Source organism: Crocuta crocuta, unplaced genomic scaffold, assembly GCF_008692635.1.
Source record: "Crocuta crocuta isolate KB4526 unplaced genomic scaffold, BGI_CrCroc_1.0 scaffold1, whole genome shotgun sequence".
NCBI lineage: Eukaryota > Metazoa > Chordata > Mammalia > Carnivora > Hyaenidae > Crocuta > Crocuta crocuta.
In genome coordinates, this window is record NW_027527930.1 from 7,768,280 (window position 1) to 7,783,912 (window position 15,633).

Here is a 15,633-nt window from a genome sequence, read left to right on the forward strand (position 1 = left end):
TGGGGGGTTTTTTTTTTTTTTTTTTTTTTTTTTTTGCAAAATGGATTTCATCTATATTTGCCAAAATCTTTATAGATTTTTTGCTGTTGCCTTTGCATGAAAGTTGGCTGGGGCATTTACCTGACACTCAGGTTCAGTCTTTCAGTGTGAGCCTCAATTTTGATGACAGCAATTTCAGGAGGTGAGAGGATAGCAGTAAGAAGATCATTCACTTGTTGCCCATTTTTGATTGAGCCCCAGAGGACATCAGAAAGCCCCTTTGTTTCTGTAGCATCCTTGAATCATGGACAACCCCCAAGGCATACTGCCTATCAGTATAAATATTAAGTCTGTCCATCTGATAATTGACGTACTCTGGTCAGGGCATGGAGGTCTGCTTGTGGCATGGCTGTAGCTTGGGTTTCTTCTTTCAGGCGGGTCATATTGGGTAGTAATAGCACAGGCATCCTGGAAATCCCTTTTTTATTTCTACAGTATGACCCACCACAAAGGTTAGGTCAGGAGTAAAGGAATATCTTATCAATCAGGACACAGTATCACAAAATGGGACATTCGTACCTTGTGGTCATGGACTCGTCTTCCTCAGGTAGAGGTAGTAATGTAGCAGGACTAAGGGTTTTGCAAATTTAATAGCTTTTTTTAAGTTTATTTATTTATTTTGAGAGAGAGAGAGAGAGAGAGAGAGAAACTGTGAGCAGGGAAGGGGAAGATAAAAAGGGAGAGATAATCCCGATTAGGCTCTGTGCTGTCAGCCTGATATGGGGCTTGATCCCATGAACTGGAGGATCACGACCTGAGCAGAAATCAAGAGTCAGATGCTTAACTGACTGAGCCACCCAGGCTCCCCAAAGGCATTGCACAGTTTAAGACACAGATTGGGTGGTGAAAGCAGAAATATCTCATAGGAAGTTAGTCTACTTGCAAGAAATGTTGAGTCAATTCTGAGTTAAGAAGACTTTGGACTGTGGATGGACTTCACAAATAAATGTCATTTCCCAGGGTCAAATCTGATGAAGGTTCCACTTGCTTTGCAGTTGTGACTGTAGCCTTAAGATGGCTGGGTAAGCATGAGCAATTCAATCAGGTTGTGTACTGTACGAGGTAATAGGCAAATAACACTTATTACCATGATTTTGTATGAGTGTTCCCAGGGCCTGATTATCCCTCTCCTGCACAAATAAGATGAAAGGTTTTGAATAGTTAGGTGGCCCCGAGGCAGGCAGTTCTTAAGGTGCTTGTTTTAGTCTCCTAAAAGTCGGCTCCTCTTTGTCTTCCCAAGGAAAGTATTCAGGGACGGAAATTGTAGTCAGTTCCTAGAGTGGGGTAGCTAATAGAGAAAATTTAGGAGCCCATAGGCCGCAATAACCAGTCAAGCCTGATCACCACAAATCTGTCACCTAGTTGTGGGTGTAGGAAATTCCTGGATTAGCTTAATTCTTTTGGGAGACAGCTGAATTCCTTCAAGGCTTAGATAATGACCCAGGTAATGAACAGTGTCTAGAGATAATTATAATTTTTTCTTAGAGACTTTGTGTCCCTTTTCAGCTAACTGCTGTAGCTAATAAATGGACTCATTTATGGATTCCTCTTTGGTAGCTGAGCATAACAAGAGGTCATCTACATATTGCAAAAGGGCTGATTTCCTGGGGAACTGGAGTGTGCTTAAATCTCAGAGAAGTGCTCTAGAGAGGTGAGAAAGAGCCTCAGTGAACTCTTGAGACATGGCTCTCCAAGTAAGGCAAATAGATACTGGCTATTGGGGTCTCCAAGGATGTTGAAAAAGGCTAAACAGAGGTCCCCGGTAGTGGACCATTTTGAGTCTGGTAGAACTTGTGACAGAGGGTGTTCAGGTTTGGAATGACTGGGAGATGGGGAATAAATGTCTTATTAATAGCCCTCAAATCCTGGAAAACTCAGCATCTGGTCCATTAGGTTTCTAGACAGGCAAGATTGGACGGCTGTTGCAGGAACTGGTACAGGGAATGATTAGCCCTGGGCAATTGGGTCTTCTATGGGTTTGAGGCCTTGTACGGCCTCAGGCTTTAATGGTTATTGAGGTAATTTAGGGAGAGGTTTTGTTACACTTAGGAATGTGTAACAGCTCAGCTGCTATTTTGTGAGCTTTTTCTAGTCCCTGAGATGTTGAAGACCAAAGAGCTCAAATATCATCCATGGAGTTTTGCTGTCTTGCTTACTGTATCCATTTTTGGGCTTCACCATGTCCTACCAACATGTGGACATGGTGATAAAGACATGGAAGCCTGGGGTCATACGCACAGATAAGGACTCAGATTCTTATAAAAACTTTCAGGTTTCCTCCCTAGGTTTAGGAATTTCTTTTTCTTGTTCTTTTTTTTCTTAATGTTTTATTTATTTTTGAGAGAGAGATAGAGACAGCATGAGCAGAGGAGGGTCAGAGAGAGAGGGAGACACAGAATCTGAAGCAGGCTCCAGGCTCTGAACTAGCTGTCGACACAGAGCCCGACATGGAGCTTGAACCCACAAACTCTGAGAACATGACCTGAGCCAAAGTCAGATGCTTAACCAACTGAGCCACCCAGGAGCCCCTAGGAAATTCTTTAATTACAGCCATTAGTTCAGTCTTTGACCAAGGGGTAAAAGATACCTGAGAGGTTCATTTGTAACCTTGGTGGTTTTATTTAATTTTAATTTTATTTGTTTTTTAAAGTTTATTTATTTACTTGAGAGAGAGAGAGTATGTGAGAGAGAGAGAGAGAGAGCCAGAGGAACAGGGAGAATGTGAGCAGGAGATGGGTGAGAGAGGGAGAGAGAATCCCAAGCAGGCTCCAAGCTGTCAGTGTGGTGCCTGATGTGGGACTAGATCTGTGAGATCATGGCCTGAGCTGAGATCAAGAGTTGGACCCTTAACCGACTGAGCCACTCAGGTACCTCTGGGTAGTTTTACTTTAAAAAGTAAGTGTCCGATAGTCTCTTCAGAGTGGAAAGGATGTTCAGACAGAGGATTAATAAAACCTGAGTTCTCAAGTGAAAAAGGGTGGGGGAACAGTAGGAGTTATAGCAGTCCTGTGGTCTTTTGTTCTCCATACCTCTTGTGTCTTTAATTTTTCATTGGCTTTTTGTAACCAAGTCTTTTAATGAGGCTATTTTGGAATCTTCAAACTTTTGGAGACTTCTGCATACCAATTAAAGTAAACATCCCATTCTGTGTGTTTAACTTGAGACCTACTTGCTCTCAAGTGCATTTCTTATTTCCCTTTAAAAAATGTTTATTTATTTTGAGAGAGAGAGAGAGAGAAAGAGAGAGAGACCATGAGCTGGGAAGAGGCAGAGAGAGAGATGGAGAGAGGATCCCAAGCAGGCTCCATTTGTTAAGTACAGAACCTGACACAGGGCTTGATCTTAGGACTGTGAGATCATGACTGAACCGAAATCAAGAGTTGGATGCTTAACCAACTGAGCCATCCAGGCATCCCTTTCAAGAGCACTTTTAAAATAAGTGATCTTATCTAATTGTGTTCCTCATAATGGCCATTGTTACTCTGGGTTATTTTTAGTAAAATTTTGCCACTTTGCTAGACACCTGCAGTTTCTAGGACCATAGTTCTCAGACATAAAATAGATAAGAATGTGGCGAGGTGGATCTCTGGATATGAAGGACCCCCTTTCTTTTAGCTAGTAGGCCTTTGGGTTTCTTGGAGCTAAACTGATACTTAGATTATCTATCACAGGAGTCTTCTTGGAATGGTAAGTACTTTAACACTCTTTAAATGCTCAACCTCAGCCCACCAAACTTTTCAGCCTGTCTTCTGAGATTATTATTAGCAACTAGGCCTTATTTAATACTTAATACCTGAGGCCTCCCATGGGACCCATCCAGCCCAAGTCAGACCCAGACAAGCCAAAGTTGGACCCAGTCCAATCCGAAATCAGACCAAGTCTGGTTTTTAAGTTGGACTCAGTCCAACTCTGGCCTGTAACCGCCAGCAGTTCCCTTGTGGAATGTGGAGATTAGAAGAAGGGTTGAACCAGCAACCCCAAAAGAATAGGGACTGCGGAATGATTCCAAACAAATGGGGAACTAGAGCTGCCACCAAGCGGTTCCCGACGTGGATCTGATGATAGAACCAAGGGCTGGGCTTTCCAGTGGAAGGGAACTGGGGAAACCAGTTAAATCAGCCGCTTGATGCAGGGAGTGGAGCTCAGAACTGAGAGGAAGTGACCAATGGCCCTCAGAAGCAGCAAGACTACGAAGTGTTCTCAGGCACCACTCCTGTTTCTTGTTGTTCCTCAAAGCCACTGGAAGTCTCCTTTGGTCCCCTTGCTGCCACCAAACTGTCAGAGAACAAAAATTCTATGAAGCTAATTTGAAGATCTACTTGCCTTTATTCAATGGTCATGAATTGAGCAGCATCCCATCTAACAGACAGAAGTGTGCTCCAAGGACTTACGCAAAATGGAAGGCTTTTATAGGCAGAAATGGGGCGGGATAAGGAAGTTATTAGCAAAAAAAAGGGCAAGGGTTGTTTTAGGTAAGGTCACCTTCCTTAGAGGGAGGGGCTGGGGTCCTTAAGCACAGTACCTCACTAGTGCTCATCAGGAAATTTCAGACCGACTGGCTTAAAATCCCACTCCTGCGAGAGGCTGAAATAACAGTGAGGTTAGGTGTTAAATCTGGGTGGGGCTTAACAGAAGCGACTCTGTGTTGGACCTGTTGCTCTTTTTAAACAGCTCTGGAAATTGTGGATATCTGCCTAGTGGGCAAAACACTCCTGTTTCTTCCTCTCAGTTCCAGTCACCAAATGTGTCCAGTTTTTTCCCCCCACACCAAGCAATTCTCTGATTCTCCAGACATCAGCTGGGTGTCCTACAATTTAACTCAATTCTGACACTATCTACCTGTAGTTAGCACCAGACCCCACAGGTTAAGGGCTCAGTCTCACAACATTGGCCTCACAACACTGGCCTCACAGTCGCAAATTCAGATTATCACCTGTGCTTCTGACCACCCAGCTGTACATTAGGAGTTCCCACACCTCCTCTTCAGGTTCTATCATCTGCTCAAAGAACTCAGGAAAACAGCTTACTTACCAGATTATAGGTTATAATAAAAGATTATTATAAAAGAATATAACTCAGGAATAGCCAGATGCGCAGAGCAAGGTATATGTAGAAGGGGTCCGAGCTTCTGTGCCCTAGCCAGGCACACCACCCTCCCAAAATCCCCACATGCTTACCAGCCTGCAATTTCTCTGAACCTTATACCCTTTGGTTTTTTATAGAGGCTTTCATAAGTAGGAGTGGTTGATTAAATCACTGGTCATCAGAGATCAATTCAGCCAGAGATTGCAGGGTGGAGCCCAAAGTTCCAACACCTGGTTGTTTCCTCTGGCAACCAGACCCCATCCTGGGGCTATTGAGGGGCTTTCCAAAAATCACTTCATTAACATAAACTCTGTTGTAATTAAAAGGGGCTAGTTATGAAGAACAAAACACTCTCCTTTTGTCTTTGTGGCTCTTATCACTTGGAAATTGCAGTGGTTTTAGGAGCTCTGAGCCAGGAATGGGAAGAAGACCAAATATATATTTCTTATTAATAATCCAATGGAGTATTACTCAGCTTTCAAAAATAATGAAATCTTGCCATTTGCAACTATGTAGATGGACTAGAGGTTATTATGCTAAGCAATGTCACTCAGTCAGAGAAAGACAAATATATGACTTCACTCATATGAGGAATTTAAGATACAAAGCATATGAACATAAGGGAAAGGAAGCAAAAATAGTATAAAAACAAGAAGAGGGACAAAACATAAGAGGCTCTTAAATACAGAGAACAAACTGAAGGTTGCTTGAAAGGTTGTGGGTGGGGGGTTGGGCTAAATAGGTAAGAGGCAGCAAGAAGGACACTTGTTGGGATGAGCACTGGGTGTTATACATAGGGGATGGATCACTGGAATCTACTCCTGAAATCATTATTGCATGATATGCTAAATAATATGGATGTAAATTAAAAAATAAATTTTAAAAAATCATAACACAAAAAGAAGAAAATCACAGTATGGTGCCTGGGTGGCTCAGTTGGTTAAGTGTCTGATTCTTGATTTCGGCTCAGGTCACAATCTCTTGGTTCATGGGATTGAGCCCCACATCAGACTCTGCTGACAGTATAGAGACTACTTGAGACTCTCTCTCTCTCTCTCTCTCTCTCTCTCTCTCTGCCTCTCTGCTGCTTGCACATGTGCTCGCTCTCTCTCAAAATAAATAAATGAACATCAAAAAAGATAAAAATGAAAATCATAGTATCACATTTGTTAATCTCAAATAGGTTAAATTCCAGACATCTTGAGTAATAATTGTCAAATTGCTAAAGTGTATTGCTTATCTTTAATACAAGGGTAAGAAAAGAGTAGGGAAAGGAGAGAAAGTTGGACATCTTTTGAAAGCCTTTATATTCACTGATTGGAGAACGTTATCCACACATCTACTCCCAGATGAGGAGGAAGTGATTTAAAATAAGGTACTTCATAAAGAGCTAAATGCTTTCAATTTGAACAAGGATGGAATCAAGCTTCTGACAGCTGACTTTTTTTTTTTTTATGTGGATCCTCTTTTAGGAGGAGTTACTAGCAGACCTTCATGGAACAACTGCTTTTAAGGATTTCATTCTAAGCAGGGGCTACAGAATGCCAAGTGTGAGTAAAGGGTCATTTCAGAAAGACTTGCTGAGGGGCTCATGGTTGTTGATGGGGCAGAGTCAGCACCCTCTCAAAAGCAAAATGCAGTTGACTCTTGAACAACACAGGCTTAAACTGTGCAGGTCTACTTACACATGAATTTTTTTTGATAAATATAGTATGATACTGTAAATATATTTTCTCTTCCTTACGATGTTCTTAATAACATTTTTTCTTTAGCTTACTTTAATGGAAGAAGACAGAATATAATATATATGACACAAGATTTATGTTAATCAACTGTTTATGTTATCCATAAGGCTTCTGGTCAACAGGAAGCTATTAGTAAAGTCTTTGGGGAGTCAAAACTTATACACGAATTTTTAGCTGAGTGGGGGTTGGTGCCCCAACCCCTGTCATATTGTTCAGGGTCAATAGTACCTCTCATACCAGGGCTTAGGTTCCTGGAAGGAAGGACATGCTTTTTCCTAGACAAAGGCCCAGAGATAGGATTTGGCTTTTGCTTTTTTTATTCTGCCTATTTGGTTTCTGCTGTCAGAGGTGCTGTCTCCCTGCTGACTCACCTGCCTTGAGTTTGGCCTTAATGGGGGCAAAGTGGAAAGGGTCGATTTGCAGGCCATGCACCTTGCAAACTCTGACTGTTCGTCAAATATAGTCAAATAGTCTGAAGTCTCTAGGAAGTCCTCAAGTGTCTTTTGCTTCCATGTCTAAGGACAGAGAGCTGTGTCTTGGGTCAGGACAAAATGGAGTTGAGATTCACAATAGGAATTAGCCTGTGTGGATCAGCCTTGTATGGAAACAGACTAGGGCAAAAGTTCACTTCCCAGGGCCCACCAGTATCTTCGTATTTTTCCCTAGTTTCTCTTACCCCTCATCTAGTTTCCCCTTTCTTAAGTTGTAAGTCTAGCCCCAGCTGCCTCCCACTTGGAGCGGACACCCTTGGAAAACCACGTGCAATATGGATGGGGCTGCAGGTTGGCAGAGAGGACCATTGTTAGCAGGAGGGCCTCAGAGTGTAGAGTTCTGTGTCCAGACCAGCTCTGTCACCACAGTGAGAAAGCAGCTAGCCGTGCTGCTAACGTCATAGCTGTTAAGTTATGCATTTACCCAGGAACCTCTGTGTGCATATCCCATGGGTCTTTAGGACACCGTGCAGCCAAGATGGTCAGGAAGTTGGGAAATGGGACACTGGATATATTTTTTCCCATGAATGATAGAACTAACAATAGCTTGTACTTACTGGCAAATAAATGTGTTGACAAAACTCAGATATAGACTGGTTTCAAAGCTAAATGTGAGGGAAAGTCCGGAGTGTGAGGGGAGAAGGGTGAAAAGTCTCCATTACAGAACTGGAATGAAACATCTCCTTTAGTTTTGAGCATCAATAATAGGCCTGTGAGATATATTTACCATGCTTATATATATTTTTGTACTTATAGCTGCCTAATCTGTATGTGAGGGTCACATAAGTATACATTTACATACTTACATGTATGAAATACGTATGTTGATAATATTTTATATGATTACATAATTGCACATATTATATATTTTATAGCATATATAAATATATTTAAGCACAAGTATAATTATGTAATATATATAAATGTGATGTGTGTGTGTATAATATATATACACACACATATATATATATACACACATACCCACCCACATATGTATTCCTCTTGCCAAGGATTATATATAATCCTTGTTTATATATATATACTATATATACTATATATAATCCTTGTTTGCCATTATAATAACTCAGTTCTGACATAATATTTTTAGTGGCAGAACACTTATTAAAAAAAATTTTGATTTGTCCCCTGTTGGTTTAATTCATTTTGTTGACGAACATTTAGTTCAATTTTGGGCAAAAAGAAGCCTGCCTGACACACTGACTAAACTTTTTAGCTGCATTAACTAAAGAGAGATGATGCCCCTGACATAGCTGAGTCTTCTGAGAACCCCTGTCATTCAAAACCCTGGAACATATTTTCTTCCTTTATTTTTACATCCTATATTGTCTATTTCATCAATAAACTTTCAACTAAAAGAGAGGAAGGAATGTATTTTACTATATCTATTTTATATATATGTCATTAATATAAATATTCATTCTCTTTTTATTCCCCATAAGGTCTGTGTACACTGTACACACACATTCATATATGTTACATGAGCATAGGTACTTTATACACATTCTAGCATCTGCTGCTGGATTATCTACTCTGTTCATTACTCTTGGCTTCATTCTGGCTACTACACAGACGGGCCCCAGGTTTTTAATAGAAGGGATGAGCAGCACAGGGCTTTGCTGAGCTGAGCTGAGCTGAGCTGGGCTGGACTTGGGCACAGAACAAATGGGAATTAGATTTAGGTATTTCTGACATGGCGCAACTACCTTCCAAAGTCCCACATCTATCATGGCCAGTTACCAACATGAGATTTGAGTACCAGGATATATGCCAGAGTGTGAGGTTGTGAATTTGTGTATGGTAGTGGTTGTGGGCAGGGCTGTACAATTTTTGTTTCCCAATCTAATGAAAGTTTACTCATCTTTTTTTTTTTAAAGTTCCTTGAGAAGATGTACATCAGGAAGGAACATTAATGTGAGTGTAATAAGACTTCTATAAAATAACACAAGCATCAAAGAATCTTGGGAATATGATTAGATCGATTTTATTTATTACATACTTGGCTATTTCTCTACCTCATTTTATTTTATTTTTTTTTAATGTTTTATTTATTTCTAGGAGAGAGACAGAGAGAGAGACAGCGTGAGCAGGGGAGGGTCAGAGAGAGAGGGAGTCACAGACTGAAACAGGCTCCAGGCTCTGAGCTGGCAGTCAGCACAGAGCCCAACGCGGGGCTCGAACCCACGAACCGTGAGATCATGACCTAAGCGAAAGTCGGACGCTTAACCAACTAAGCCACCCAGGCGCCCCTCTCTACCTCATTTTAAACCTTAAATACAATTTATGAGTGGCCCATGGATGTACAGCTTTGACTTGGCAACATCCATAAATTTCAGACTTAATACTTACAAACATGTAAGCAGACAATGGCTGTCTGCTTCCATTAATCAATATCGTACGTATCATATCAACTGTGAGATCTTCACAGTTGATATAGTCTTTTCACATTTTTGTAGCATTGTCAATATTATTACATAGGTATATCAACCATTTGTAAATAATAAATAAAACCATAAGTAAAAGCAGGATTACTCTATTGCATTTTCCAATAGTATTATTTTCCTTGGTTTTGAGTGAACACCCCCTTTATTCTTTTTTAGAATATTATTTTCTTTAATTTTGAATTAAGCTTACTGAAGTTTTTCCCTTTTTAGGCATGTTAGTTTTGACAATAAATGTCATAAGTCATAAAGTTTAATGGTGACTCATGATGATATATCTTTCTATGTTTTTAATTAAAAATGTTTATTCATATATTTTTAGAGAGAGAGAGAGAAAGAGAGAGAGCCAGCGAGCACATGTGCGAGTGAGGGACAGAAGGAGAGGGAAAGAATCTCAAGCAGGCTCTTCACTATCAGTGCAGAGCTCATCATGGGGCTTGATCTCACAAACTGTGAAATCATGACTTGAGCAGAAATCTAGAGTTGGATGCTTAACCAACTGAGCCACCCAGGCACCCCTCAAAATGATACATGTTTTTAAATTAATTTTCAAAAAATTATTCTTTGTTAAAAATGTTAACGCTCATGCTAGGAAAATCAGAAAATATAAACTAACAAAAATAATATAGAAAATGTGACTAATTCCTATAGAGTCAGCAATAACCACTCTTAACTCATTGGAACATATCCTTCTAGATCTTTCTCTAGGAAACCCACTCTGTAGAATTTAATCAAAAAAGGAATTTATTAAAAGCATATTGAGTCCCAAAGTTGTGTGAGTTACTGCATCTGTCTTCAAATACAAAATTTCTGGGCGATGACCTTTCATCCTCAGGACTGTTGTGATTTCATCTCAATCATCTGTATGTTGTACTGACTACATAGCAATCATGCCATAAATGAGTCTTTGCCATGCCTTCTGTGAGGCCAGACTTTAGGGTGATGGTGTACATGACAGAAGCATGAACCCCAGAGTGTCAGCCCACTCCTGTAAAATTAGTTACTTAGTGAGAACCAGTGTTGGATGGAATTCCATAGCGGCGAATACACATTCCATACATCTATGAGTGCTGGTGTAGGCAGAGGCTTGTTAAAAAGGAAAACAAATCCAAATCAGAAAATGTAGCTATTCCAGTTAGGCCACTTTTCTCAGACTTCCTGGATGTTTTCAACTCATCACACATGCCCACATGTTTGGTAGCCCACAAGAGCAACAGAGGGCTAGCTGTTCCTCCCACACGTCCAGCAGAGGAGGAATCCAGTTCGATGAGACAGGCCGGGGCAGGAATTGGGCAATCAGGGCTGGGATTCTGACAGTCAGGTGCTGAGCAACAAGTGGTGTCGGCAGTGGTGGTCTGGAGAGAATTGATTTCTTTTCCTGGCTGCACTGCTCCTGGCTTTGTTACATTCATGCCTAACTCATATCAGGCACTCAGATTTAGTTTTAATTGCTGGACAACTACATATTCAACAGAGGCAGAAGCCAGATCAGCCTTGGTGAGGGGTAAGTCCAAGTTGCTGAAACCCATGTACAGTCTGCACTTCTGCCTCCATGCCTATGTTGTTCATGAGATCACCAGGCAACGCTGAAGTGTCTGGGGAAAGAAGTGGGCCGAAGGGCAAAGGCTAGGTAAGCCTTTTCGCCTGGTTATTGAGCGCTTCCTCCACAGTGGAGACCTTTGATGGGGATTCACAAAAAACCAAATATCCTTATACTCTCAAGGATCCATTCTGAGAGATCTCCCGAATACCTCTTCCCCCGAGCGTCTTTGTCACCAGCAGCCTTGCATTTGTGGTCCTTCCCAGTCTGGCTGCTGAGCTAAATCCTCAGCTACTGACCGGTACAGGTGACATATGCACCTTAGGCCGTTTCTCGTTTCAGACAAAGTGGTCAACAGGATGAAACTTTAAACATTCCCCCTCCTGGGAAATTCTCCCCAGTTGTTCTTCAGGGCCAGCCTGGAGCTGGGCTTTAGTGTTGTGGCGTCCACTTGCGGCTACTACGATCGTATTGTGCAGGTCGTCTGTTCAGAGACCTGGTCGTGGAGAACATCCCTAGGTCACATGTGTAGACTGAGGAAGAGTGGCCGTGTGAGAGGACTGGGCACTCCATACAACTTGTTGTGTCTTCAGTTTCTGCTCAAGCCCAATCCCATACAGAAAACTTCCACCTGATCATGAGAAGCAATATAATTTGGTAATTAAACACATGGACTTTGGAGCCAGAGGGCCTAGGTTCACACCAAGCTCTGCTACTTACTTATGAGCTCTATAACTGGGGGGCAAATCACTTATCCTCCCTCCGTGTCAGTTTTCTCAGCTAACATAGGGATAATAGCAATAATAACAGAACTGCCTCCCAGAATTTTGATGAAGATGAAAGGAAATGTTATGAGTAAAGTGCTTATAAGAGAGCCTGGCACAGCATGTGCGCACACTAAATGTTAGCTGACTTTACGGCTTGGTGGATCAGATGACCCCAAGTTTACAATGGGCACCAGTCGCTTGGTTACCTAATGGCTCATGATCAGACCCCCATATTTATCAGTGCCTAGCAACAAACCAAGATTGGTCTCTCAAAAGGAGAACAGTTATATGCCACAGAGTTCATGGCCAGGCTGCAGTAATCCCGGGGGGCCTGTGCTCTGCTTCGCCTTTCTGGATGTGCCAAAGCTCTGTTCTGCAGCCTTGTCTGCCACAGGTGTTTCCAGTGCACTGGATTCATTGGATCAGAGAGCAGAGATTCCTGGACCAACCACAAGCCTCTTGCTGCCGGCTGCTCTCAAAGCTGGCAACCTCTCAGATTACTGAGGACAGGAGCTGAAACAGCACATCTAAATCTGGCCTTCAACTTCCAAAGAGAAGGCTGGTGCACCATTATATTTCATTTCCAACACCCAGATATAAGAGATGTAACTAACTTCAAGAGCATAGATACCAACAAAAGTTTGTTAACAACTAGAAAGTGATATGGTTTTGAGTTATTACCTTTGTTGTTAGTGTAATTTATTATTAAAAACATTTTATTAAGTTTATTTATTTATTTTGAGGGAGAGAGAAAGAGAGTGCAAACAGGGTAGGGGCAGAGAGAGGGAGGGAGAGAGGGAATTCTAAGCAGGCTCTGCCCTGTCAGCACAGAGCCCAGTGTGGGCTCGAACTCACGAACCATGAGATTATGACCTGAGCCGAAATCAAGAGTTGGAGGCTTAACTGAGCCACCCAGGAACCCCGTTAATGTAATTTATTTAGCTGTAAGTATACTTGCATTTTAATAATGACTGTGTTTACCAACAGCTCACTAAATTCCTGAGGATTTATTAATTGACTTTTGTGATCTGATAAAGAGTCTCTAGCACATTACTGATGTGAGGATTAAAGCTATGAAAGGTGTTAGGGGTGGAGAATGTAGACAATCAGCTACACCAATCTCCTTCCTGATTATTTCCACAAAGGTCATTATAGAGCCCTTGTGCAAGGTGGGAAAAATTTTACACACAGGGGAGTAGAGAGCATCTGTCTGACAAGGAAGGCTGTGTTAGCTTCTGTCTGCAAGGAGCAGATGGCAAAATGGGATTTGAAGTGAAAGATTTCCTGGGAGAGGAAGCAGGAGAACATGGGGAGAGCCTTTAGATCATAGTGCATGTGTGATGCCTGCGGAAGGAGAGAGGGAAGGAAGGGGGATTGGGGCAGGAAGAATCTTGAACTGCAGCACGACTCAAATAACGGTTTGGCCAGGCCACTGGGGAGTCTTCAAGTAAAANCACTCCGTCAGGTTGGGAGCAGCCCCAGAGAGCATAGCCTCAGCGCAAGGGTGGGCAGCAGCCTGGTGTCAGTCAGTTATACACCATGCAGCAAGAGATCTGAGTGGTGTATTTCCATAGGCTTGGGGATTTGGGGGAACACGAAGCCATCTGAATCTTCCCATGTATTCACATTTCAGCATTGAGGGTCTCACTCTTTCCCAAGCAGTGCTGTATCTTCACAAATGGGATCTGGCAAAGCTGTGAATTCAAACGATATTTTAATTCAACTCATTCAAAGGGTCCATTTGCCCCCCTCTTTCTCTCTCAGTTTAATAGCTGCAATGCATGAAATTCCTTGAGAAAGTCCTTTAAGGAGTTTCTGATTGGGGGGGGGTGGTCTGTGTTTATTTTTAAAATGTCCACAAATTACTTGATGTTCTTCCCTTCAAAATATGATGTGTAACTCTGTTTCCCTGAGTGTGGGCTGTATCTACACTTGGTTTTTAGCAGGAAAATGTGGGAGAAATGATGATGGGTGATTCCTGAGACTAAATCATAAAAGACATTGCAGCTTCCTCCTTGTTCTCACTTGGATCCTTTGCTCTGGGAGAGACTAGCTGCTATGTTGTGAGGACACCCATCCTACCTATGGAAAGGCCCCCATGGAAAATTCTGCAAACAGCCATGTGAATAAACCATCTTGGAAGTGGATCCTCCAGCCCCATGAAGACTTCAGATGATACTGGAAGCCCTACTGACATCCTGACTGCAGCCACGTGGGAGATGCTGAGCCACAAGTACCCAACTAAGTTGCTTCTGAATTCTTGACCCATAAAAACTACTCCAATGATTCTTGTGTTAAGCCATTATGTTTAGGGATTATTTGTTATGCAGCGAATAGATGAACAATATAGATTAAAATTTTTAAATTCATTTTCTTAACATTTATTTATCTCAGAGAGAGAGAGGGGAGGGGGGACAGAGAGAGAGGGAGACACGGAATCCAAAAGCAGGCTCCAGGCTCTGAGCTACTAGCACGGAGGCCCACATGGAGCTCGAACTCACAAACCGTGAGTTTATGACTTGAGCTGAATTCGAATGCTTAACCAACTGCACCCCCCAGATGCCCCAGAACAATATAGATTTTAATGCCTCGAAGTAGGATATTAGAAGGAAGCAGGACTGGGCAGTGTGTGAAACCAGGAAGAAGTCTGAGGACAGCATTAGTGAAAGCTTGAAGAGCTTTGAAGAAACGGTTAGCAGAAGTCTCATGGGCTTTGAGGAGGCTGTGAGTGAAGACTTGCAGGAAAATGAGGTAAACACTTTGGAAATGGGGAGAAATGGTCTCCTTGTTATATAATAGCGGGGATTTTCACCACACTGTCACCCGAAGTAACGTAGAAAGTAAAAAAGGTACCTAACGAACTGGGTTATATAACTAAGGAGGTATTTATACAGAGTGTTGAAGGTACTGAAGATACTGCTTCTTGCTGCTTATAGTAAAATGCAAGAGGAGATAGCTAGGCTGGAGTAAGGACAGCTAAACAAAATGGAACCAGCACTTTATGGTTTTGAAAATTCCTAGCCTCTCAGGTGACAAATGATGTTTAGATTTAGAAATGATTTGTAGCAAAGATCAAATCCAAAAGGACACTTCCATGAAAATATGGTCTAAAGATGAATCCAAGGATGTAATTATTAAAACCGTTGGTAAAACCTCAGAAAGATCAAAGGTGATTCTTTTGAGTACCTTTCATTTTTGAAAAAAATATTATTATTTTATTTTAAGGTTTATTTATTATTTGAGAGAGATAGAGACAGTGCAAGTGGGGGAGAGGCAGAGAGAGAGGAAAAGAGAGAAAATCCTAAGCAGGCTCTGAGCTGGCAGCACAGAGCCTGACGTGGGGCTCAAACCCATGAAACTGTAAGATCATGACCTGATCTGAAACCAAGAGTTGGACACTCAACCGACTGAGTCACCCAGGTGCCCCACATTATTTTTTATTTTAGAGAAAGAGAGAGAGGGCGAGCATAAGTGGAGGAGAGGGGCAGAGGAAGGTGGGGGGGGGGA

At 41.9% G+C, this 15,633-nt stretch overlaps 1 protein-coding gene across 1 annotated transcript in view; it reads left to right on the forward strand.

Annotated features, from left to right (window-relative positions):
• The window catches only part of FAM47E (family with sequence similarity 47 member E), a 37,623-nt gene extending 23,182 nt beyond the window's left edge, over positions 1-14,441 (forward strand). The window contains exons 6-7 of the mRNA XM_077751368.1: positions 6,597-6,674; positions 14,070-14,441. Of these exons, the coding sequence (XP_077607494.1) occupies positions 6,597-6,674; positions 14,070-14,108 (117 nt within the window). The 3' untranslated portion in view covers positions 14,109-14,441. The remainder of the gene's footprint in view (positions 1-6,596; positions 6,675-14,069) is intronic.
• Positions 14,442-15,633: the final 1,192 nt, after the last annotated feature.